Here is a 24688-nt window from a genome sequence, read left to right as displayed (position 1 = left end):
CTCCAATTTTGCTGTACTCTGTACAATGACAATAAAGGCTATTCTATTCTATTCTATTCTATTCTATTCTATTCTATGCAGTTAGGTACAAATTCACACACACTAACATGCTTTCTGTCTCTAATGCAGCTACATACAAGGAATAAGAGAGTGAAAGCAGAAGGCCCTTTGAAACAGCTGAGTATAATACAGTTGACTGCTGACTTCACCGTCCATTTAAGGGAAATGGAGCAACACATCTCTCATAAAGAACTGCACTGCAGCTCTGCTAGTTGAAAAAAGAGACACGTACTGTGCTGCAGATGCAGATATCTCAGTGAGTCAGTTGGAGAAACACAGGTAGTGAAGTAACAAAACCAAAGGCCTAAACTGCATACAAATTTTATTCTCATTTGTTTTAAAAATCACAATATTTGATATCGATCTGGGTTACATTTGATCAAATTTGGTACTTTTACAGAAATCAAAACTTCATTCTTTATTATTCTTTAATATTTTTAACTTGACTGCTTCAAAGATCAAAATTGAACAAAAAAACAAAATAGCTTATGAGCTGTACAATCAAATCTCAATGGTGAGAGGAGATGCTGGTATCTTGGCAGAATAGTTTCAGAAACACTACAGCTGGGTCGAACTGTAAAAGTCAGAGTCGGCCAGAGGCCTTTGTTGCATGCCAGTCCCCTTCTGCCTCCTTGTGTTTCTTGTCAATCTCTACTCTGCTGTCTAATAAGACAAAAATGCCCCCCAAAAATCTTTAAAATGAAAAACATTTCAGCTTATGTTTCCGTAAAGCATATGGTTAGCATATGTCTGTTTTCCAGCAGGATACCAGAAGAGGAATTTCATCAAACATTGCAATAACTGGGTTAAAGCTTGCTATGAAAGAAAAAGAAAAATGCCTTGGATAGTATAGCATACATCTTAAAAATCCACAAGGGGCAGGTAGATTGTACTGAGGGGGCGACTTAGAAAATAAAAATGATATGATCTCTATCTAAAAATAAATACCACAGATAGAAAATATAACAAAATACGTTGCATAACATCAGGTGTAATTACAAACATAAATACTTGATTATTTCTTCTAGTGATTATTAAGGCAGTACAGTGATTAACAAATATGATATTGTGCCTATTGATTACTAGGAGTCTAGAGGAGGAAAAATACAAGTCTGGAGGATACTAGCTTAATAAAAAACGTACACAGTCACATCCAAGCGCACACACAGGCTTATAAATGCATCCACTCTGACTCACACAAGGTCAAACACTCATTCTCCAGACCCCCCCATGTCTTCCTTTCAGCAAGTCTCTCTTCTCTTTCCATTCACTAGCATATTCACAAATAATGTACAATTCGGAGGTGGGTATGGCTTCACTCTGGGAGTGTTTCTGTAGATGACAAGAAAACAGAACATATGTTCTTTAAAGGATCATCTTTAACTCTTTATCCCTTGAAAGCCTCCTAGGAGTAACTCTTGAAGCCTTTAAAACAAAGTGACTGGGTTTTTATCAAAAGTAAGTGAGGACAGTCTCTCCCTGTGCAGCTACCCTTGGAAAAACTGGAAAGCTAATGGTCATCAAACCACTTTATTGATATATACCGAGGTGTCATTTGGGAACAGGGGAGATTAAATGTCCTCTTTATAGGGGAAAGTCTTGCTGAAGTCTGTGGAGACATAATATTGGGAGATGTACAACTGCTTTTTTATTCCTTTAATATTATTACCAAAGATGAATATCCACAACAGACTCTTCCAGATACCTAGAAAACATCAGAGAGGTCTACTAATCCAAAGTCTGTTAAACAAATACATCAAAGATGTAGCTCATACCATCGCTCAGGGGTGTTTTTTGTGTCCAGTGTGGGTAGCTGGGAATCTACTGGCAGGAGCACGTTATGCTCCACACCCCTGCCGCCTTCAGGAAGATCAAAATGGTCCCCTCCCTCTGCATCAGCAAGGAAAGGATCAGAGTCTGGGTCGTATTCATAGGAGTAGTAGGACACCTCTGCCATAGAGCCCTGCTCCTCTTCGCCTGGAGAGAACAGGGTTAGTGAGAAACACAGAGACAAGGTAGGCGAGATAAAAATGAAAGTTCTGGCTGTCATGGATACTCTAAAAATCTGTCCTGATGTGAATATATATATAGTTGGTGTTGTACTACTACACTAAACTACAGGGGGTGGTAATGTGCCACGAAAAACATATCAATGTTTCAACACAGGGATGAGGAAGACTTTTAAGAAGTAAATAGTGATGTAAACTGTGAGAAAGAAAAATGTTTTTAGACCTGCAGGATGCAGATCGTAATCCTGGCTAGCAACACTAAATCTAAACCTAACCCTGCTGGCTTGCGAGACAGCTCCACAGGACACCTCTAATATACTGCACATCTGGACCTCTTGAGGAGCAATACCACATCACACACAGCAGGGGTCGCACCTTGCTTAAAATGTTGTCTCCTCGTATAAGCGTGCTAGGCTTGAATCGGTCTTTTCAAGGTATAGCTTTATGAAAGTTCGCTTTATTCTGAGTAGCCTGCAATCAGAGTTTCCTTCTTTGAGGCCTGCAGCACATATGGTGAGAGTTAAACAAATTTAAGACAAATATGATGTGGGAATTTTGTAAAGTCTGTAACCAAAAAAAAATGTATGTGTGATGACCAAAAATCAGCTGAAGGAATGCCTGTATAGGTATTCTACTGTATGTTGTCCTCTGGCAGAAGGTCACCGACATGACAAGTCTGCACAAGGAAGCTAATTCCAGAGCTCCAGCGTCCTCCGCTGTTACACTGGAAACTGTCAGGTTCATGGCAAGACTCACATTCACCCATTACACTCTCGGTGCACTTATCTGGCATGTAGTGAACATTCTAATGGTTTACAATGACAGTGTTTTTACAGTACTTATTCAATCTAATCACCCCAGGGTTATCTTATTCTAGATGAGTGTGCACGTGTGTCTCTGTGTGTGGGCAAATATCTGCCTGTATGGACATGCAGGAAGTGTATGCGTTATGTGTGCACGTATAGATATGTGTGTGTGTTTGTGTAAGTGCGAAACAACATTCCAGTGGTGAGTGTGAAGCATTGGCTTTTGTACTAAGGAGACCTTTGAGTGAGAGAAGCTTAGTGAACTGCAGCTACCGAGGGTAGCGGGCTCAGCAACAAGTCAGTGCAGGCTGTGCCACACGGGGTGCGCGCACACGCACGCACACACACACACACACACACACACACACGCACCTGTAGGCAACTCAGACTTTCATGCAGGCCGAGTTTAAAATCATGTACATATAACAGCATGCGGTGTGCGCACACAGTATGCAAGTACACGCTCCTGCAGCTTGTGAATGACTGGTTTTTTTTTATGCTTGCACTGCCAAATGTAACACAGCTACATCCTCCTTGCATGCACAGCCAAACATCCTATCAGGAATTTTCTGGCTGCCTCCCTGAAAATGGCAGCTGATCTAAGCTCGTGACAGAGCAACAATCAAGCCGGCTGTTTGAAAACGATCCACCTATTTATCACACAGACTGTAAAAACATGACGTGGTGGCAGGGGAATGTGCTGCCGTACGCCCCACCTGCATATCTACTTTCCTATACTCTCCCACTGACCCTGTTCCTTTTCTCTTTTCTGATCCCATCTCCTGGTCGTCCCCTTCACTCTTTTTTCTCCTTTTTAGCTTTACTGCCCTTACACACTGTCTCAACCTTTTCATCCTGGTCTTAAATCCTTTCTTCTTCCCTGCCCTTGCAAACTCCAATGTGCCACAAACACGGGGTTGCTCACTGCCCACTGCATTTACATTTAGTTAACATAGAAATAGAGTTTCACCTATAATGGCAGCAAAAGTGGATTAGTCAGTAGATTTGCTTTTGGCTCTTTAAAACATGTAAATAATGAAGGAAAACAAGAAAAAAAAAGCAAAGCTTTGTCTCTAAGACAAACTACGAGTTTGAGAAAAAATGCATAGAAAGTGCAGAGAGGAGATGAAAGAATGCAAAGCTATGTAAGTGGGGAAAAGGTGTGATATGGGAGGCTACCTGTGTGTACAGGCACTGAGGGTTGCTCAGTTTCCTGACTCACTATTGGTTGCCTGTCCTCCGTGGTCTTCACTGGAAGTATAAACAGACACATGTTAGATTATTCACATTTATGTGGCTGCCACAGCACCTAAAAAACAAGTAATGAATTCAACAGAGTTTCATTGTTGCATAATCTAAATACTGGCCAGAAGCATTATCCACCCCACTGAGCAACACTTCTTGGCAAGACAATGATGCACACTCAGTCTGAACAGAGGCTCGCACTAAATTCTATCTATCCAAAAATAGCAGGGGCCAAAGCATGGCCAGGAGGCCATGTGTGGAAGCAAATCATATCTTTTTCCTTTTCAAAACTGGGAAACGGTGGCATGAATCTCCCTCGCACAACTGTACACAAACAAACAAGGTCAGAGGGCCCTAAACAAAAAAATACAATCCTTTTGATAATCTCTAGCATGAACGACTTGGCACAAACTGAGGTCTTTTCCCACCACAGTTTTGTCTATGCCTTTTCCCAATCTGCTCCACAACATGAAGGCTCCTTTGTTGTTGGGCTGTGCGTCGGAAAGGAATGTGACAAGGATTTCAAAGGCTGGACAAAAGCACTCTGTCATTTGGAGGGAGCCCTGTAATACAGCAGCGAGTGAGAGAGGATGGTGGGGGTGGGGGGTTGGGGTGCGATGGGTAGTACCCCCCCCCAAAAAAAAAAAACCCAAACTCATTCAGTAATCAGCTCAACACCTGAACAGCTGTTTCCCAAACTCAGATCACTGCATACACAGAGGCATGTGTACATGAACAGACGCAAATAAAAATAAAGGAAAAAATGAGGATTACACATTCATATGAGCCCATTAACCTACAATGAGAGTTGGGAAAAACACATACAGTTAAGGAAAAATACACTGGGGCACGCTGTTAATGCCCGAGAGCCACAGACCACTAACTGTATAGAGAAATGAAATGACACATGCTTTATATTAACTGAAATTTGTCTATTTCTGTGACATTTCTCTTCCAGAACAGAGAGAAATGTGGACATGTACACAATAATTTAACAGTAGTTTTGGATCATTCATTCAGCCATCCTTTGTGATGCGAGTCAGGTATAAATCTGGTCTGTGACATTTTCTGTTGATACTGAACTTGGCAGAGGATGTTTTCACAACTTTTTAACATGTGGACTTGCAAAAACTTGAAATACATTTTTGATGAACAGACATGACGGATCTATTCTTACCACTGCCTAAACTGTGATTGCTCAAATGTTTGTTCAGCCATTGGGTGGAAACAAATGTCAACAGGAACCAGACCTATTTTAATCACTACAAATCCAGGATTTGGGAGAGTCTTTGGTCTGCAGCTTGGCTATGGTATTGTGCAAACATCACTATTAGAGGCATTTAAAAAAAAAAACAAAAAAAAAAAACTAAGGTTAAACAAAGAGGTCCAGAATCTGTGAACAGATGAGATGATGCGTGATGACAGAGCTCTTACCGTCTGGACACTGGGACAACGGAACCTGCTTGATTCTTGTGCCATTTCTGCAGGCAAAGACCTCCATCTGACACTGGTTCTGGTAGAGCTGCCCATCTGACCCACAAACAGGATCCCCATCGTAACCGCAATCCCTGTAGCACGTGCAGCGCTCAAACCGCTCCTCCTCCAGACAGCCAAACACATTGTTGCACTGGTTCGCCTGCACAAAACCTGCAGAAACAGAATTTTTCATTAGATTCATGAAAGTGAGGCCTTTCCACACTTTTAGGAGCGCTGCACATGTTTCTCACCTATCCACTGATTGGTTGAACTTTCCACCTCATTGCACGTAGGTCCATCACACAGCTCCCGTGCAAGTGGACTGCTCTCACTAACATTGTAGAACCGGGTAGCCTCGAAAGCTGCACGACAAGCACAGACCCACACGAGCATGTTCACACATTCACACACATGAAACAATGAAGCTCACCATTAGTAGGTCATAAAAAAAATTGTTTAACTCCTTAAAGAGGAGCACTTAAGCTCTTAATGCCCAGAGTTTTTAAGACTTCTTCATCATCAGTGTGATTTTCTCCCCTATTAAAAAAGTCGTAATATATCAGACAATATATTTAAGCAATAAACTGCAAAAACAAAATGCAGAATGTAGCAAATATGATACATGCATATTAATATGTATTTATTTATTGTCAAAAGGTTCAATAAACACTCCAATTTCAAATAATATGAATTTTATGGCAATTATTTCACAGTTCAGGCTTTAAAGGGTTAAAATATTCATCAGAGGCACACCTGGTTCGTAGTAGTCATAGATCTTGACCGGAACAGGCGCCGTCTTGCCCACAATGTACTCCCTGACAGCTTGGAAGGCCACGCACGTCATACACTGGCTGGGAATCTACAAAAGGTCGAAACAGAGAAAGACTTATGAAAGCACCCTAGCCCACATACACATGAATACAGACACAAACATGGGTATTATTAAACCTGCTTAAAAAAACCAAATAAATAAATCAGAGGTTCTTTTTATCTTGTGTTTACAGTGATGCAACAGGTGTGCAAAATCAGACGCAGCAATCAAGAATTTTGATTGCACTCACCTCATCAAAGTAGAACAACACTTTTCTCCCATTCAGCTCATATCTCTTCAGACCGACTCTCTTGTCCATAAGCAGCTGTTGACCAGCACAGTACATAAAGAAATCAAGCTTCATACGCAAATATTAACCTCGATCTCTTGACATTCTCATTTAAAATAGTAAAAGTTTAATAACGTTGATTTTATAATGCTGGAAGGGGTTTGTGAATATCTCTTGCCTTTGTACCTATTGAGAAGAATTAAAGGTCCTTTTTATCAGATCCTGATAAAAACGTGTTTAGATTTTCTAAAATTGCAGTCGAGTAAGATTATAAAATGTCAATTTAAAAACGCATAATGCATGGCATCCAGCTAAGTCAGCTACATGTATGGCTCCAGTATTTATATATGAACATGCAGAGAAGTCATTAACAATGGACATTAGCAGTAATCAGCACCACAGCAGTCTGGACAGCTCCACCTCATGCCAACCGAGGTTTACCGTACACAGACCAGTAAATATAATATGTCAAACATGAAAGAAAACCCACAGTTCTTATGTTAACCCCGTGACCACTACACTACAGTGCATCTAGGATATTATTATTTAACTAAAATGCTCCCTTTTCTGCTTGTACAGATTATGACTGTAGTGAATATAAAGAATTTCTATTATTGTGTGGCATGTGTGAGCAACAACAGAAATGCAAACCATACCCACTCTATCATGAAGTCATGTCCACAGTGGAAAATGAAAAAGACTCAGAAAGGCTTTTTCTAAGTAGTTAAATTATGCACAAATAATCATGTTTACATGAACATCTTACTATAATGATCATAGGGTTTGTATGTATATATTCCTGTATGTACCCTGGGGCAATATGAATGAAACTTTGCATTAACATCACCACACAAGGAGCAATTTTCATGGCTATATGTTTTTTAAAAACATTTAACATCAGTATTCTTGGGATTTTTGTATTCATCATCCCCTTGCGAATGCAACGTTACTGTTGCCACGTGTCACGTTCGCCTGTATGTAACTTAATAGTCACAAAAATTTGTCTCTGCAATAGAATTGTATTCGACTCACCACTAAATATGGAAGGAAGAATTTGAAATAGGCAGGCCTGGCTTTTGTTACGGTCTAATAATTAGGACGGTATGAATGACCGACGAGGATGCTGTTTACTAAGAATCAGAGTGTGTGCATAGAGAGCCAGCAGTTAATTCCCCCCACCAGGGGATTTTCATTCTGTCAGAGGTGGCAGCCTTTGGACAGCAGGGGTTTATGAGGTGCTCAGCCTGAGCTGGCGCCACCACGACACACGCACTTACACACTGTTTACGAAAGCATTGTTTGTCTATATAATAACCAAAAATTGCTCATGAACTCCCATTGCTCAAATGTTATACCCCCAAAGTGCCCTGGGTTGTTAAAGAAAGCTCATTATATTGGGTGATAAGAGGCCATGGCTGTGGCAGCTCCCAGTCAGTCACTGGACTAATCATTCAGTACTGCAGCATCAATGAATGCAACTAGACATCACTGCAGAAGCCAAGCTTGCCACCATAAACTGAGGAATGCAAGTGGCAGTCGGGCAGGCAGCAGTAAAACTCCAGGGGTGTAAACTGAGCTTGTTAGCCACTACAACTCGGGTCAGTCATGACTGATATACTCACAGTACTATGTGTGTATGAGTATGCGTGTTTTACATCTCTCCAGGTAGCCAGAGAGGTGGCTCTTTTGGAGGTGGAAGCCTGCAGACTTTAGCCCTATAACTGTCTAGTAATGAGGGACAAGTTTCAGATTGGTGGCTGGAGGGCTGACCTTGATACAGCCCTTAAATTTACCTTACTCTCCATTACTCATTTCATCCATCCAGCATAATGCTGTCTGTCAACTCTACACTTTACAAGTTTTCTATGTACCCCACATGGCCTAGTGAAGTGTATGTCTACGGTCTCGTAAGCCCAGAGAGGCCTGACGACTTTTAACCTCCAAGTTAAAAATGATCCCCATCAGCAAGACACATACACACACATGCAGACACATGAATATAACATTTCAGCAGCACATATTGCATAACATGCAGTAGTTAAATGACCTGCCTCTATCTGAAGGATGTTTTCCGGAGCTGTGCTGTCAAACAACACGGGACAGAATGCTTCACTGTGCTATTTACGCTAAAACCCAACAATATCTCAAATGTGTGTGTTTGTTTATGTGAGTGAATTAAATGTTGCATCCTGTTTGGTTGTGAAGGTTGTGAAGCGTGTGAGCGTGGTGTTTGCAAAGGGGTTTGATCAATTCCATGACATACTCATTATTGTTAAATGGCCTCAAGATGAATCTGTCTCTTTCTACCTTCTTTTCAGTTTAGTCAACTACCTGATTACCTGCCTGTCCAGCAATATGTCAGTCACTATGGCTAAATGCTAAATGCCTCTTTTAAAGTGTGGTCATGTGCGATTACATACCCGCTCTAGACTTTCGACATCTGCTCGGAAACCAGAAATCATAGGTACTTCTATGACAGCCATGTTAGACGAGCCTGAATGAAGCCACCTAGACAAAGGATTGGCGATGAATACATGTTTTTCCCCAGCTCTGTGTGTAAGTGTGTGGTAATCATTTACCTTGCACAAACTTCTAATGAGATGTGATAATCCAATTTGTCCTGGTGGGCTGCTGGGTCATCATCGTCAATGGGTGCCCGTCGCTTCCAGTTAAGCTCAGAGCGGTTGTCAGCGCGGCTCCGGGATCGTGAAGTAGAATGACGGGCAGAGGAGGAGGAGGAGGAGAGGGGCTGTAGGTTTCGTTCCTGAAAAGGCTCTTTCAGATCCACCTTGAGATGAAAGGCTGGCTTGGAAACTGGGTCAGGTACATTATAAGACACGTCGATCTACAGACACACAGAGAGAAGGAGATACTTGTGAAAATCAGGCACGCTAGCAATGTGGCTTCAGGGTCTGTACCACTGAGCTACAGTTATAGTAGAAAGAAAGCACAACCTCTGTCAATCCTAAGGTTTTACTTATCAGGACATAATAAAAGCACATACAAACTCAGATGACCAACAACACAGGTGATTCTTTTTTTTTTAATAAAAGCAAAGCCAAGACCAAGAAGTCGAGTGTGAACACCCCTTCCTCACATGTGACGCTAGAATACTTTAGTATACAAAAAAGTTCATGGTTGATTCAGTGATTGCAAAACAAGCCAAAGTCATCACCTCGCCACCACCGTGCGTAACACTTGGTATGTGTAGCACTCTCGTGTGCTGTGACGAGCCAATGATCACTCTGGATGTTGGTCCGCTGTAAAACTTTAATGCGTACTCCAGCACACGACAAAACACAATGGTAGTACTGGAAGAACAAAACTCCCCCCACCATACTATTCCGGTTGGACTAGCCCCCCACAGTCAGGCAGGTCTGCATAAACAAATATTGTTTGGCGATCATTTAACCAATGATCTACAGTATGAGTTTATCCTGTACGTGGGTTTCTTCACACATGGTGCTGTACATGAGGGTCAAACATCTCCATTTTGGTATCATTTCATCCGAAGGACATTGTTCCAGACGTTGGGTGAATTTTGCAAACATACATGTAAGCTGTACTGCCATGCTTTTTTAGAGAGAAAAGACTTTCTCCTGGCAACCCTTCCAAATAGGCCACACTTGTTTATCGTATTTTTTGGACTATAAGGTGCACTTAAAATCCTTTAATTTTTCAAAAAATCGACAGTGTGCCTTATAATCCAGTGCCCCTTATGTATGACTTCTGGTTCTGCTTACTGACCTCGAACCAACTTTATGTTGTACATGGTGCTCAAAAAAACCTGTCAAAAATGTTTTAGCACGACTTTGGTAAGCTACGAAGCTGCACCGGTTGATGGATTGTCGGAGCATTAGGGCTACCGTAGTCAGGAGCCTCGCGGAGTAATCTGGGTTCAGGTCCCAAAGTCGCACGAACACTGCGGCATCACTGAGAGTTAAAAACTGTCTAAATTCTTTCATCTTTAATAAAATGATCAGCGTTGCTGCTTTACCAGGTGTAACAATTAAGTTTAACATCCAGGCATCCATGAAAACAGAATTTATTCAATTTAATGGAGTTAGAGTTAGCATAAGTTAGCTCGCTAGTTTCCACCTAAACACGATATAGCATGTTCTGACTGAGAGATTTCCGAAAAAATTAAAAGGTACAGCTCTGCTATCACTTCCAACATAAATCAAGACAGAAAACTAAACAGCACTTTTGTAGGGTTACTGAAGTTGGACCAGCTGGTATATAATGATGTGCTACGTGATCGCTAGCGACACAGCTATGTTAGCATAACACAAACACAGTGAAGCTGGAGGATGAACGCTAACTTTTTACCACTCGATAAAAGTTAACGTGAGGGTTCCCGATGGTTAGGGACAAATGCAATCGCATGGCAGGATGCTGTAAACAGACCAAACTTCAGTCAGGAAAACAACTGAGATAATCCATCAACAGTACGAGGTTAGTCATTAATATACTGCAGTAACATGAGAATAGAGCAGCTGGCAAAGAATTCAACATTAATGAATCAATGGTACAGAAGTGGAGGAAGCAAGAAGAATGAGTTGAGTAAAGTTTGACTTATCTGACTGTTTTGTTTCGCTTAATGCGCCTTATAATCCAGTGTGCCTTATGGTCCGAAAAATACGGTAGTCCTTTTCTAACTGTACTGCCACGAACTTTAACATTTACATGCTAGCAGAGGTCTATTGAGTCTGAGATGTACCTCTCAACTTTTGGACTGTTTCCCTGAGAAATGAATAGTCAGATCTTGGAGCAAATTTGCTGGGATGTTCACTCCTGGGAAGATTGTTTAAATTTTTTTCTACTTGTGAATTATATGTCTCACTGGAGAATGATGGACTTAAGATTGTTTGGAAATGGTTTTCTAACCCTTTCCAGATTGATGGGGAGCTACAATTACTTCTCCAAGATCACTGTTGATGACTTTTCTTCCTGGCATTGTGTGAACACACCTGAATGCTCCAGACCTCCAAACTGCCAAAACTTCTGCTTCTACAAACATGGTCACACTTGCTGATGATCAAGTAATCAACTGCATCTGATTAGCAGCACCTTCTTAATTCCCGTGGAAGGAGTAAAGGTGTACTTCATTTTTCACATACTGCTTCTTCATTTTGGCTTTTGATTAAATAATGACGGATGTAATACATCATGTTTTATTGTTCATCTGAGGTTGTGTTTACGCAATTTTAAGACCTTCCAAGGAACAGAATGTCGTTATGTCCTGTTGCGTAAGCTCTTAGAAGTGAAAGTGAGTGTACTTTATTTTTACCATGACTGCATTTTTCCATCATTTTGCAACTATTTTCCAAATTATGGTAAAAGCTCACATATTTCATGAAGCCTGCTGACTTTAGTATTTCCCCAACGTTCCCCTGTATCATTATGTTGCTTAATGGACAACCATTAAAGCTGTTATCGACATTCATGCTCCCCTCAAGTTGAATCTAACAACCACTTTTTCCATACCACAGGTTTAATGATAAATGCAAATAGTAATATTATTATTCCTCGAGGTGCCTTATGCTAACTGAAAAACATTGATGCCTAAGAACAGTTCTGTCTCATAAAGCCAGTAGTATGACTGTGACCTGTTGGTCTTGTAGACTTCAAATGCTCCTTTGTGATCCGGATATTAAATCTTGATTAGTAGTCCTTGTCGTATTTCAAGTTTATTCTAAAAAAGTGAAATCTGATTATTTCCTCTTCATTAACTTTGATCTTACAGAGGTGAAGCCTTTTGTTTTCAACCAAATTATTTCATTTTTTGGATGGAAGCTTTACTTTAAAAAAAAAAAATACCAACACGGTCAGTAAAATAAAAATAAAGTAACAAAATGTTTAAAAATTTGACGCCTTCTTTTATAACCTCTAACATCAAAAAGTGAAAGCAGAAAAGGTCTTTAAAGTATAAACTGCAAATCATATTCTGTGGACAACAGAAATGCATTCAGCAGCCTGTGTTTTAGCCTGGGGACAATTCACTGCTTTGATGCTCGTTTTCATTTCACAGAAGATTATTCTCAACAGAACTGTCCACATTTCTGATAAATCATTCAGTGTTACCCGAGACCCTAGCAGAGCTGCTAAATGATATTCCTGAGGCAACTGCATATACTCATTGCATGCCTACAAACACATACACAGGCAGGACCGCTCAAGTATTTCATTAGAGCCCAGGTGCTGCTGGCCCCAGGGGCTGACAGAGAGGTGTGTTGACTCACGGAGAGGTGTGGATATGGGGAAAGCAGAGAGGGAGAGAGGTGTGAAGAAAAAAAACATGTTTGTGTGTGGGAACCGTGCAGAGGGGAGAGAGCTGGAAGCCGACCACCACATCCTCTAGTGCCTCGTTCAAATCAAGTCAGATTTCAAATACAGGATTCGGAAAATGGGACTGTAAACATCTTTGATCGCACATGCTTTTTCATTTACAACTTGTTTAGTTTTAAAGCAGACACATGTTTGAGTATGAGTGATAAGAAGAGAGGCACGGTCATCGTCTACAAAGAAAAATAACTCTTTCTGTTTATAAAAGGGGCTTTTGTTTGTCTGTGACAAGACAGGGAGAGACAACAGGGATCAACACACCCCAAAACAACTGGCCAAATTATGCCAGATCATTTCAAATTTCATGTTGGAATTTGAGGCGTTATGGAGCCTCTCCCCTACTGGCAGAGTGTTGCTGTGAGTCACTGAAATAAGCATTGCATTAAAGTTCAATTTTGGGCAATTTTCAAGAATGCAAATGTGTGTTTGTGTGAGCCTGTGTCTGTAGTAGCACAGTACCTGCATGAGACAGCAGCCTTCTCCTTTAGCGCTGACGAAAAGGCCTGTGGGGATACTGGGGATCTGAAAAAATGGGAGAGAGAGGAGAAACAAAGAGAGTCAGGGGGGCAGAGAGAGGTGAATGAGTCATTTATCAAGTGAATGAATGCTGTAGGCTGCTACACTGCCACTTGTGGTTCCCTGGCTACTAACCAGCAGGCCTTAATTGCCCCAATTAAGATGACACTACTAATCACAGTGGAGGAATATGCCTGGCAGAGAGAACCTACTGAACTCTCACCTGAACCACTCCAGCTGGCTGATGGAGCGCTTTCTCTCTCTCTCTCTCTCTCTCTCTCTCTCTCTCTCTCACACACACACACACACGCACACACACACACACGTGCACACACACACACACACACACACGCACACACACACACACATGCACACACACACACACACACGCACACGTGCACACACACACACACACACACACACACACACACACACACACACACACACACACACACAGAGTAGTGCTGACCTGACACCACAGTGCTCTGGCCAAGGTAGTTCATGCCCAAGCTGTCAGGTTTGTATAAATCCAGTTATTAAATCAACAGACCAACAAGGTGCTTTTGGGAAATCCGGCCCAGTTAAGCCTGGTATGGTTTGGCAGTATCAAAAGGTCCTGGCTACTGCACAGTTGAACACGGAAACGGGGATTAATGTTTAATACCGGTGTGTGGCTCTGGTACATAACTGCTCATCAATCACAGCTCCTAAACTGCATTAAAGTGCACTGGGTTCTCTTAAGGAGGATTTACCACCTCAAGTACTGGTAATGATTAAGGGATTTCATTTTTGATAAAGCGCTGTCAAATTAGGTCATCTTCACACACCGCACTGCAGTTCCAGACTTTTCAAGACATTAGATATTGCAGAGTTCGTCCTTTGTTGCTCCCACATGAGGATAGCTTGTTTATTGTCAGAAGGATTCACAGCGACCGAGTGGGTGTTGTGTGTGTGACCACGCTAGCCTAAACTAGATGTGTGTATATCCTGCTGTGTGGTACATGTGCGTAAGGACAACTTCTTCCTTTTCCTTCATGACCTGTGTGCAAAAACGCTGAACAGCCTTGACATTAAACTAGACCATGTATTCAGGTTACCTTGGCACTCTGGAGGAGCTTCTTGTTGTCCCTATTGAGTTCAAAGGTCTCCTGGAAGTCAAGGTTGGTGGAGGCCAGTGAGATAGTGAGGTTTACCCCTCCGACATAAGACAGGATGGCATACTCCGACAAAGCATGCAGAGCCACACATGTGTCCTGGCACAAGGGGTTTTCAAGAAGCATCAAGTTAACAATTTATACTTTAGTAGTAACTGTCCATAACACTGAAAGACAGTTTGCTGTCATTTATTACTTATAGTTAATTTAATCTACAACAAAATATAGAAAAGAAAAACAGAGGTACCTGTGTGGAGGAGAAGCCACCCAAGGCATTCCTTTGCTGGGAGAGCCATTTGACGACGGGTAGGGCAGATGCCACATCCCCCAGCAGCGTGTAGGTCAAAAGACCGTACGCGGTCATCTCCACTTCTGCTGATACCACTACAAATAAAAACTGATTTTGAAGGGCAGTATATTTTCTCAGTGTGTTTTTATTGACAGAGGCTAATTCAAAGCTAGTGTATAGTACTGTGCTGTCACCTCCTTTGCATTATATTACACAGGCAGGAGCTATTCTGCAGATGTACAATATACCTGACTGAGCGAGGCCATCACTGAAGCCCATGAAAGTGTCTTCATCTGTCATTGTGCTCCCAGTTAAACTCCAGTGGGTTAGTCCATCTATAAAGACAAACCAGGTGAAACAGACAGGCAGGGGTAACGACTCACCGCTCCTTCCATCAATCTCCTTTGATAAAAACTAAAAGAAAACATCCACACCAGAATGGGGACGGTGCCAGCCCAAAGACAAAGTGAAACAAGCAAAGTTCAACACATTAGCTCACTGTGGGCTCACTAACTATGCTAGATATTTCATGGATCGTTATCCTGATTATCCTTTTGCTACCCCACCCTATGCCTTTACTGTACCTGGGGAATAAAATTATTGCTATCAAGGAAGAGCCCCACTCCCCCTGACGCCTGCAACGTTGTTAAATCTGCCAAACTTGCAGAACGTTTCAGGCAAGAGGAAGACAAGGAAATGGCCAAAGGAAATCAACAATAAGATAAGAAAGACAAGGGGAAAGGGAGGGGTGGAGCGAACTGCTGCTGAATACTGCAGCAGCTGGTTTTAAAGTAGCTGCTCTCCTATAGTTTGGGCCTGACTGCTTGTTCAAATTGTGAGCAGGAAGCTGTAAATATAAACCAGTAATACTTTTGTTTTGCTACAAAGATTTGACCAAAGAAGATCTAAATCTCTACATTTTAACGTGCAATATTGTCGTGGTTACAAAAAATACTTGATTCAATTTTCCTGGTTAAGTTCTGATTTAAAATACTACTACTACTAACAGTATTGCTCATAGTGGTACCTTGGGTGATAGCCATGTGGTTGAGGCGGCGCAAGGCCAGCGGGGCATAAGGACTGCGTAGCAGCGCCAAGGCATATGCAGACAGAGCGGTAGTGTAAGGATCATCAGCAGTGTATGTGTTCCCTTCCAGAAAGTCCTTGGCTTTAGCCACTGCCACTTTCTCTTCCTGGACAAGACAAGAAAGACCACAGGGCAAACACAGATGAACGTGTGATCAAAAGTTTACAAAATGTGGCATAGAGACATTTTTCTAGAATCTGTAAAAATGTTCTACTCAGTGTCATATTGGCAGAAATATGTGTATGCCTTGATACAAACACATTTCATATCTAATAGCTGATGTCCGCTGTTCATGGGTGAAGCAGAATTTTGCATTTCACATTTAATGCGCTGTTAACATTGCGACAAAATCTCTATAGTTTACATTGCAAATAACAGAGTGGGTTATAGTGATTTGGTCTGTTTGTGCAATTCTATATCCCAGGATCATCAGATATAGCTTTTACTTATTGAAACTACTGCTACACTTTTAATCCCGTGTCCCCAATGCAAACACACACACACACACAAAATCATCACCAACCTAATATTTTTTAGAGGCTGCTCTGTCCAAAAACACGACAGTAGTTATTGAATAAACACTCATTTTAGCCATTAAAAAGTTGAGAGTGACTTTCATCTCATGCAGACGTGACCTTCCCTCTCATCCATGCGATGATAGGCCTCCAGAGCCACTCACTGTAATTGCAGCAGTCATCTTTTAATTAAGTGAAATTGAAGGGGGGCGAGGGGGGGGGGGGGGAGGGGGGTGTACTGCTTTGAAGTGAAGGATACCTTTTTGGTTTTTATCAGTTGTAAAAGCACAGATTCTCAGAAGAAACCTTCTGGGAGAGATAGAAGAGGAAGGGGGGAAAGACAGATGGGTGGAGAGGAGCCAGGCGGAGGAAATGCTAAATAAAGAGTCAACTATCTGGACGATTGTTGAGCAAAGACAAAAACAATTTGAGGTTTGGAGGCTTTCATGTTTAAGGAATTTCCAGCACACGCTGAGGACGATCATAGAAGACTCTTTTCCTAACTTTTCCATTTCTTTTAGTGAACACTAATGTTTATTTATCGAGGGCGGCTACTAGTAGGAGAATAAAGAAAAAGCAAGGTGGGAAAAAAATAGAGCAAAGCGGAGGGACAAAGGGAAAAAACAGATGGCAGAAAGAGAGCAATGCAACAGAGGTGTCTTTCATGGGAATCAAATGTCTCTGCACATCAGCCTGAAACTTTTGAAGTAGTCCTAAACGTGATAAGATGGTACATTAGCAGCACTGGGGCATAACAAATTTGAGTAGGCGGACTGCCAACACATCCATCTTCACAACTATGAGGAATGCAGCGATACGTCCACACACGACCCAGGCTGCGAGGAAGGACTTTAGGAGTATAGAGCAGGTATGTTTTATTAAGTAAAGCACCTCACTTTGAGACTGGATGAAACCATGAATCAAATTTTACACCACTGCGTTGATTTTACGTGACGTATTAGTCAAAATGAGAAACTTTAGCATGTTTTAGTGGGTTTGTTTAGGCCTGCCTAATTCAACACTATTTCGTTTGCCCCTGAGGAGCAACTTTGAAGCGAGAGGAATAAATAGTCTGCAGTGTCATTCAGTGCTGCTGGCCTGCTTACCTCTGTGGTCATCCCTGTCTCCAACAGAGCTGCTACCACATAAGCTGTAAGTGAAATCTTCCCATGGATTCCTCCCTGTGGTCAAAACCAGACATGTTTTCACTTAATAACATCTCGGCTCTCATTTCTCTGCAGTATAAATATAGTTAAACTTTAAATGTATTCATCGGTCCAGAAATCCTTTAGCTAAAAAGTCTGACACCAGGTTCATGCTGTAAATTTATGTGATTATTGCCCTCTCAATCAATGCCATTATCCATCTTGTCTATCCAATCTACTTCTTACACCCGTTCCTGCTTTGCAAGCACAGAAAATTAAACATCTGTCACCTCACATCTATGTAGACACAGCCCTACCTGCAGGTCTTTGTTGAGGATGCGACCCATAGCGGGGAAGGAGCCGTCATCTCCCTGATGCTTGATGAGCCAAGACTTGGCTGCATGAAGCTCATCGGGGTCGATGTAGATGAAGCCTTGAGACTCGGCAAAGGACTTCAGCACAAATGCTGTCAACCTTAGAGGAAGGACAGATGGAGGTGAGAGAAAAAAAGACGAGTAAGGGAAAGGAAAAGATATCAAAGATCTCTGACAACATATGGAATCACTATTTCAGTGGACTGAGACGTTTTTCCACACTCTTTCTATCTGTCAACAAATGGGAAGAGGGGCTGATAGAGACGTCCATAAATGTTGGGATGTTGTTTTCCAAGAGGACTGGTATGTATAGATGGAGCTGATGAAATGGAAAAAAGCAAGGAAGTAAGGAGGGGAGCAGATGGGTGCGGCAGGGTTTGATCAGTGCTACAGGATGCGGCAGCTGTGCTCTTGGGAATGTGAAATTGCACACGGGCCAATCAAGTATGTTTCTGGTTGTGATTCGAAGATTCCCCGAAAGCATTCCGAAACTTACACAAACATGAATATCAGGAACGAAGGTTGGGAATCCAGTTGGCCTGGGAGTGCAACTGAGAGTTTATGAGCTGTGGCTTTAGTGGGCCACAGTGGAGAAGAACCAGGGGAGAAATGGAGAAAGGCTAAGGTCAGCCCAGGGGGACACGGCTGAGCTAATAAACATACACGCATCCATAAACAACAGACCTCCCGGTACTGGTAGAAAGCAGCAGTCTCTGGCCAACAACTGCTCAGTGACAGCAAGACATTCCATTACAGCACCCCCTTACCAAAAGAGACTCACAGGATGAGGTAAGCTGTTTACAACAAAGAGAAAGAAACACAAGAGAGAAATAACGGAATAAACAAACAGGTCACACTCTAGTTTCTCAACGCAGCTTGTAAGTGAGATCACACTCCAAGAAAAGAGTACCAGAGGGGATGAACTGGAAAAAAAGATCTTTGCACTCATAAACCAAAAACATTAAATCTTCCGTGGTTGGAACCTGGATTATTCCTCCCCAGAGACAAAACTAGGGCTGAAGCCACAAGTCCGCTGGAATTTTTATAATGTTAAGTGATATTGTGTCACTGACTTTAAATGTTAGGCTTCAGGGAAAGGTACTGGAAAATGTAAATATGATTTAGCTTGGAGAAGGAAGGAAGCAGTAGACAAGCTCACTTCCACCACTCACCCCACGACTAAGGTCACCATCTCACGACTCTCGCCTTCACTTATTGTTTCTCCTGTTTTCTGACTCCACACATCCAAATCCTCTCTATGAGCTACACTTATTCAGCCCCGTCAGAGCTAAAGGACTTTTCTGAGACAATACATGGGTGTGCTCCATGATAAAGCTGAGGTTGATAAGCGTTAAGGAGAATTTTACAAGGTGGATTCAGAGAAAGTGCTTATCGTTACTGTAACGAGCCTGGATTCACTATATATATCATATAGTTAACACAGTAAATGGCTTTACTTTAAAACATATTTTACAACACATCTGCAAATAGAAGGCAAGCGACAACACAAACACTGACATACAGGTTTGGCACAGGAATGGAAACAGATATTAAGTTAATACAGCATTGTGTATCAGTTCTTTTAATCTCAGGTATTCAGCCTGTAACCCTGCTAATGCTGTCAGATCAACCTTTGGGTCGAGACACAAATGACATGCCGGTCTCAACACGTAGAGCCAAGAACTAAACCCTATTATTAAGGATAATTATATAAGGAAAAAGCAACAAGTTTTTAAAGCACATTTTGATTTACTACAACTTTGCTTTATTCTTTTAGCTAAAATTAAAGAATACAAGACAATTTGAAGGCTTATTGCAGTTTGCAAGACAGCCTTCACTCTGAAGTTTTATTTACTGTCTGCCTGGAATATTAAAAATATTGTGCAGGGGGAATGTAAAAATCTTGTAATTGTATCCGAATAGTGAATTCATACCTCTAGTTTGAAATGAAGTTCAAGGCTTCAATTACTTTTAGGGGTAAAGGTCACATTAGGGATTAAGTGAGGGGAAACTGATGTTGTCAGTGAACGGGCTTCACATCTTAAATTGAAGACAATCCAGAAGTACTTTAAAGTACAATATCACCAGGTGCTGGCTTAAAAAAAACAAAACAAAACAGGAATCTCTGCCTTCAATAGACCCCAAATGAAAATGAGTCAACCTCTCTCATTAAATAGTAAGTCTGTAAATTGGTTCCACAAGTCCATGTGATGTCATTCGCTAAACCCACTTCATACGATTCGGTGTGCTGGTGATCATCTTGAAATTAATTCCAATATGAAGCAAATATCAGGCCTGAAAGGAGGTATTTCTAGGGGCGTGGTTGGCTTAAAAGACATGCCTGGTCTAGAGAGACTGACAAGGCAATTTTGGCATTAAGTACAATGTGTACACATTAGCTATGCACCCCAGTCAGGATCAAGTGGCACTCGTCTGCTCTAGCTCCCTTCCCATATTTGGAACATCCTGGCTCCAACCAGAAGAGATGGTGTGGACCATAAAGCGAATCTCTAGGCCAGGGATGTCGAAGTCATTTTACATTGTGGGCCGCATACAAATCACTTTGATGTGGGTTGGATCAGTGAAACTCTCCTTTCTGTCAGTGTATAGAGGTTAAAATGCACATTTAATCTTGGAGATATCTTAATATAAGAAAAAGAAGTGCAAATTCAATTGTATGTCTCAGTTTTTCTGCATGATAAAGAAATTCTGTTTGAAGTAAATGAAAAATATCTGTCAGCACAACTCTTTGGGGTAAGAATTGGAAAAAGGAAATGTGTAAAATTACAGAAAAAGATGTGGCTTCTCATTGCCCAGATGTCTGTTAATTCTAAGGAATGCCCTATTTATTGTTTTAACTGTGGACACTGTAAAAAACTGAAATTTCTATAGGAGAACTTTTCAGTCCTTTAATTGTTAACTATTACTTAATTACTTCAGTGTAGTAAGAATGGCCATGGGAATGTCTTTATCATTAGAAAAAAATTCTAAAAGTTAAGATAAAAGTTAAAAATTTAGGCCCTACTTTACATTTTCCAAAGCTGGGCTGGATTGGAGTGTTTACCAAGCTGATTCTGGTCCCCGGGCTTTATTTTTGACAGCCCTGCACTCAGCTTAAACTCAGCTCCAGTGCGAATGACTGGGTGAAGTCATCACTTGCTTCTTCTATCTCTATATTTTTGTATTTGCAAAATATTGGTCTTTTAATTCTTATCACCATAAGAATGAAAGAGGTAAAGGGTCAGAAACACATCTCATAATTTCTTTCTTTGCCAGCGTTTCTCTACTTTTGCACAACATCAAGTCAGCGAACGTTCAGCCCAGTTTGTGAACTGTTAACGGCCTTGGCATCAGAGATCATTAGCGCTACACACCTAACCATTATTGCCAGCCTGTGTCATTCTGCTCTGTATTTTCATTAAACCCTGTCAATTTCCATACTGATACATTTTCACATCCTGGGATACATTAACACTGCATTACAGCTGCTTTTAAGCAGGCAGTAAAGCAGTGCTCTGCTCATGAACCCGGAGTCTGAAGCAAAAGCTGGGCTTGTTTTGGATGCAAACATGTTGTTGATGGATTCATAAAGTGTCTGATGCAGTTTTACTGAATGTTCACCATCTGTGTCCATCTGTGTTGTGCCCACAGCCCACACTTGTTACCCTGGGTGCCAAGGAAAACTCCAAACCGCTGCTGGTTACATCCTCATATCCTCTCACAGTCATCAGGGGAAGAGTTCAAGCTTTCAGCAGCGGTTTAATGTTACCAATTACACCCAGGTAGTGAGTCATAAGGAGACATGCACCATTTCTATTTTCTAGACCATGTCAAAAAAAGGTAAAACCTTTTTGGTAAAGTGGCTCCAGACAACTTATAACACTGTCTCCAATAGTGGCATTAAGAGCTTGTTTGTGGGGCCAAAGCAGCATGGGTCCACTCAGCGCTACGGATATGAACCCTGATTAATTGCAAATAAATCTTGACAACTTTGCCTACCTCAGGGATCCAATTATGCAGTTTGTTTATGATTCTCTGTCATTTATGTAACCTGCTGTTTCACGGTGTTAGCTCTACTAAATATCACAATACCCACCTCAGTTCATAAATCAACCAGAGGTATGTACATTCTGCGTGGGCCTCAAAATACAAGCAGTGGAGCTCCCCATTGAGACAACCGAATTGAGTTTTATAAATATTAACATGGTTGTCTGCCTGCCTGCCTCCAGGCACTGTAAACATGCAGTAAACACTCGAAAGGGAAAAACTCAGAGATTTAAACATACCAACAGGAATAGATTAATATGAGCACAGAGTACGAAGGTTTTGATAAAAACTTTACTGCTTTGGCCGGCAACCTATGTCCCACTGAAAGCTGAAGAATGTGGCTACAGCCAAGCATAGCTTAGATGGTATGTGTTGTGCACATTTCAGCAACTACACCTACAGCTACTTACCACATGCTGCCAGAGGAATCCCTCTCTCCGAAAGCACTGTATGATCCATCCTGCCGCTTGTAGGTCAGCTGTCTCTGGTAGCCTGGATGAGAAGAGAGTACTGTAAGAAAGGTTGGTTCCTAAGAACACGCAGAAATTATGTACATCTTTTTCAGGTTTGCTGATAAATCTCGAGGTGGATGTATTTTTTTCGTTTTTATCCACCACTGCAGAAATGTGCACAGAATAAAAGTAATGTGCAGGAGAAGCACCACCATGTTAACTAGCCCGTGTGAGCTTGGAAGATCAGGCAGACCAGAATCAACGCAGTGAAACTAAACACGGTATATTAAAAGGTAGCCAAAAAATTCAAATACATTTCAAAAATATAACATTTGTGGTATTCTTGGATCCCTAAAATTCTCTTTTGGCATTGATTTCTGATTCTTCACCCAGCTCTGTGGTGCATAGTGTGCTGCGACTAAATAAATGAAGGAAAACAGAACATTTACTCGGACATGCTCTCGATGTTCTTACATATGCAGTCAAGTGGTTTCACTTGCAACTATGCAACGAAGCAAACTGTGCAAAGATGTTCTGGTGCTTGCCTCCAAGAGGGTGAATCCAGCATAGTTTTCAGGTCTTAAAAAACACAAACGAACAAGAAAAATAGCCCACAATATAATAATTTACCAATATTCAAACATTTGTTGCTGTACCTAAGACAGTAAACACTCGGTAGCTGAATTTCCACTTTGTTTTAGGGTCAGCCCCAGTGTCAAAGGCAAACTCTTGAATTTACATATATGTGCAGGGTGACCTGTCCTTGTGTGGCACAATAATAAAGCCTATTGACATTTATTAAAGTTGAAGTTTTCCTTTTATATCTTTGTGAGGGACAAAGACTAATCTTGATAACTCTGAATAAACCTTTATGTTTCGGGTTACGATTCAAAGTTTTGAATCCCAGCCAGTCCAAGGCTCCGCTGCCAAAAAACTTTTTGTCTGATAAATGAACTCTGTTATTCAAGGTAAACTATATTCTTGTTGATTGCAGACAGCCCAATTATGATGCATAACTTTAAGAAAACAGCAAACTGTTAGAAATCATTCCTTTCTTTGAGCATGACGCCACTTTGCGCAGCTTCATGCCAGAAAGGATTTGACTTGTTGAAATTCATGACACACTCTTGAAGAACTTAAATAACTTCCTTGTTCCTGTGTTTAAAGCGCTGGTCTCTAACTGGGTTTACATCGGTGGGTATTTGGGAGGGCACAAATGGCAGAATCTGTGGTACTGAAAGTAATCCATATGTTTAAGAATCACCATATTGGTGTTACTGAGTTAACTCAGCATCTCGTTAATATATTATTCATCTTAAATACTCTGATGGCAGCTCAAGCACATTTGGACATGAAAAAATAATTCTAAAGAGACCATCAGAGCTTGTCTAAGCGAGGAGGTCATATTTAACCTACGAGGAAAAGAAAATACTGAATATCTGATCCAAGGAAGCGATTTGTTAGGATTCAGTTTCTTTACCTTGAAGTAAGTAGTCAGTTGCTTCATTTTCAACCTCAGGGCTGAGCTGCCTGGTCTTCTGCAGATACTTCAAAACAAAGACATTGGGGGCAAAGTGGATCATGTTCTGCTCACCACACCCAAAGGGTAGCCTCAAGAGCTTGTCCAGGTTATGCAAAGTTGGCCCCATAACATCACCTGATATTAGAGCAAGATACACAAACACACTTCACTTACTGACACTGCAAAATGTGCTGTATATTAGTTCCATTCGCTTGAGGATTGCATGATCTAAAATAGTTTTTTTTTTCAGATGTAAATGACACAATGGTGGAAGTAATAATAGTATATGGAATATATAAGCATCCAACCAGAAAACAGTTTACCAATCATAAATGCAGCAGCTCTTTCTGATCCAGGCACCATGTTTTGTGGGACTCCAAGTGTGAAAGCCTCATTGTGGTTGTCATCAGAGTCTTCCTTCCTCCAAATCTTGAACTCCCCTACTGAGCCCCAGCCTGTAGAAAAGCCTATGTGCCGCACCTGGATGAAAAAAAAAGGTATTTTTACAGAAATGATCTCTAAAGATATTTCCTGGAGTTGGAACAA

The 24688-nt window shown here is 41.3% G+C and overlaps 1 protein-coding gene across 1 annotated transcript in view; it reads right to left on the bottom strand.

Annotated features, from left to right (window-relative positions):
• Positions 1–370: 370 nt before the first annotated feature.
• The window catches only part of cpamd8 (C3 and PZP like alpha-2-macroglobulin domain containing 8), a 45092-nt gene continuing 20774 nt past the window's right edge, over positions 371–24688 (bottom strand). The window contains exons 26-44 of the mRNA XM_085398671.1: positions 24466–24622; positions 24101–24277; positions 22579–22660; positions 18065–18221; positions 17709–17783; positions 16028–16193; positions 15249–15335; positions 14959–15095; positions 14655–14810; positions 13501–13563; positions 9276–9541; positions 9117–9204; positions 6658–6732; positions 6350–6455; positions 5848–5958; positions 5555–5767; positions 4055–4126; positions 1836–2037; positions 371–1392 (exon numbers count right to left, since the gene is read on the bottom strand). Of these exons, the coding sequence (XP_085254797.1) occupies position 1392; positions 1836–2037; positions 4055–4126; positions 5555–5767; positions 5848–5958; positions 6350–6455; positions 6658–6732; positions 9117–9204; positions 9276–9541; positions 13501–13563; positions 14655–14810; positions 14959–15095; positions 15249–15335; positions 16028–16193; positions 17709–17783; positions 18065–18221; positions 22579–22660; positions 24101–24277; positions 24466–24622 (2391 nt within the window). The 3' untranslated portion in view covers positions 371–1391. The remainder of the gene's footprint in view (positions 1393–1835; positions 2038–4054; positions 4127–5554; positions 5768–5847; positions 5959–6349; positions 6456–6657; positions 6733–9116; positions 9205–9275; positions 9542–13500; positions 13564–14654; positions 14811–14958; positions 15096–15248; positions 15336–16027; positions 16194–17708; positions 17784–18064; positions 18222–22578; positions 22661–24100; positions 24278–24465; positions 24623–24688) is intronic.

This window comes from Rhamphochromis longiceps, linkage group LG23 (genome assembly GCF_057381845.1).
Source record: "Rhamphochromis longiceps isolate RC_006_pf linkage group LG23, R_longiceps_female_GT1.1, whole genome shotgun sequence".
In the NCBI taxonomy this organism is placed as follows: Eukaryota; Metazoa; Chordata; class Actinopteri; order Cichliformes; family Cichlidae; genus Rhamphochromis; species Rhamphochromis longiceps.
The sequence above is the reverse complement of the archived record's forward strand: the minus strand, read 5'-3'. Positions and strand labels throughout refer to the sequence as shown.